Source organism: Sinocyclocheilus grahami, unplaced genomic scaffold (genome assembly GCF_001515645.1).
Source record: "Sinocyclocheilus grahami isolate Dianchi unplaced genomic scaffold, SAMN03320097.WGS_v1.1 scaffold100.1, whole genome shotgun sequence".
NCBI lineage: Eukaryota > Metazoa > Chordata > Actinopteri > Cypriniformes > Cyprinidae > Sinocyclocheilus > Sinocyclocheilus grahami.
In genome coordinates, this window is record NW_015505279.1 from 1,394,738 (window position 1) to 1,396,013 (window position 1,276).

Genomic DNA, 1,276 nt, shown 5'->3' on the forward strand with positions numbered 1-1,276 from the left:
CTATGGCAGTGATGCCCAGAGACCCCACATCACAGCGGGCATCATACGAGTAGTCATACTGCTGTTCACATGCTATCACCTGCACACAGACAAACACACACAAGCCATCACGTTCACTCTGTCAATAGAAAGCAAAGCTCACCAATCTTGAAATCTTGGTGTGTCAATTATTTCTCAGAGACAGCAGTTAGAAGGCTTGGAATCTCACATGCATCTCATCTACACTGAAAATTCATAAATCTAAATTCATAACCATCCATACTCGAAACATCAAGCGGCAATAAAGCACATCTACAACACCGGTACAAACACACAAATCTTACAATTCTCAATATAAATATATAAATATATAAACATATTGTGGGATTCAATAGTGCACATGTACTTTTTTTCATTGCTAATCATATAATTGAAAAACTAGTACACTGTAAAAAAAAATAATAATAATAATAACAATAATAATGGTGCAGAAACATTTTTCACTGAGAAGCAAATATGATAGCAAATTTAACAAACAGTTACATTAAAACAACAAGTAAATGAATCAAATGTGAAAATTTAAATTAGGAAAAAGGAAATTTATTTACAAGCTTTTTTTTTTTTACAATTCACTTTCAGGAGAGATCTCAACTGTCCTCAGATTTGTCAAGATACTAGAATGTGATCTACAGTCAGCTAGCTTAATATGGACTCATATATATATATATATATGTATATATATATACTGTATATATATATATATACACTGAACAAAATTATAAACGCAACACTTTTGTTTTTGCCCCCATTTTTCATGAGCTGAACTCAAAGATCTAAGACTTTTTCTATGTACACAAAAGACCTATTTCTCTTAAATATTGTTCACAAATCTGTCTAAATCTGTGTTAGTGAGCACTTCTCCTTTGCCGAGATAATCCATCCACCTCACAGGTGTGGCATATCAAGATGCTGATTAGACAGCATGATTATTGCACAGGTGTGCCTTAGGCTGGCCACAATAAAAGGCCACTCTAAAATGTGCAGTTGTACTGTATTGGGGGTCCAGGGGGGTCCGAAAACCAGTCAGTATCTGGTGTGACCACCATTTGCCTCATGCAGTGCAACACATCTCCTTCGTATAGCGTTGATCAGGTTGTTGATTGTGGCCTGTGGAATGTTGGTCCACTCCTCTTCAATGGCTGTGTGAAGTTGCTGGATATTGGCAGGAACTGGAACACGCTGTCGTATACGCCGATCCAGAGCATCCCAAACATGCTCAATGGGTGACATGTCCGGT

General features: G+C 36.9%; 1 protein-coding gene across 1 annotated transcript in view; it reads right to left on the reverse strand.

Annotated features, from left to right (window-relative positions):
* Positions 1 to 1,276, reverse strand: part of LOC107588256 (myosin-IIIb-like) — a 179,350-nt gene that overhangs the window by 153,576 nt on the left and 24,498 nt on the right. Inside the window, exon 10 of the mRNA XM_016276289.1 lies at positions 8 to 79. Coding sequence (XP_016131775.1) covers positions 8 to 79 — 72 coding nt within the window. The remainder of the gene's footprint in view (positions 1 to 7; positions 80 to 1,276) is intronic.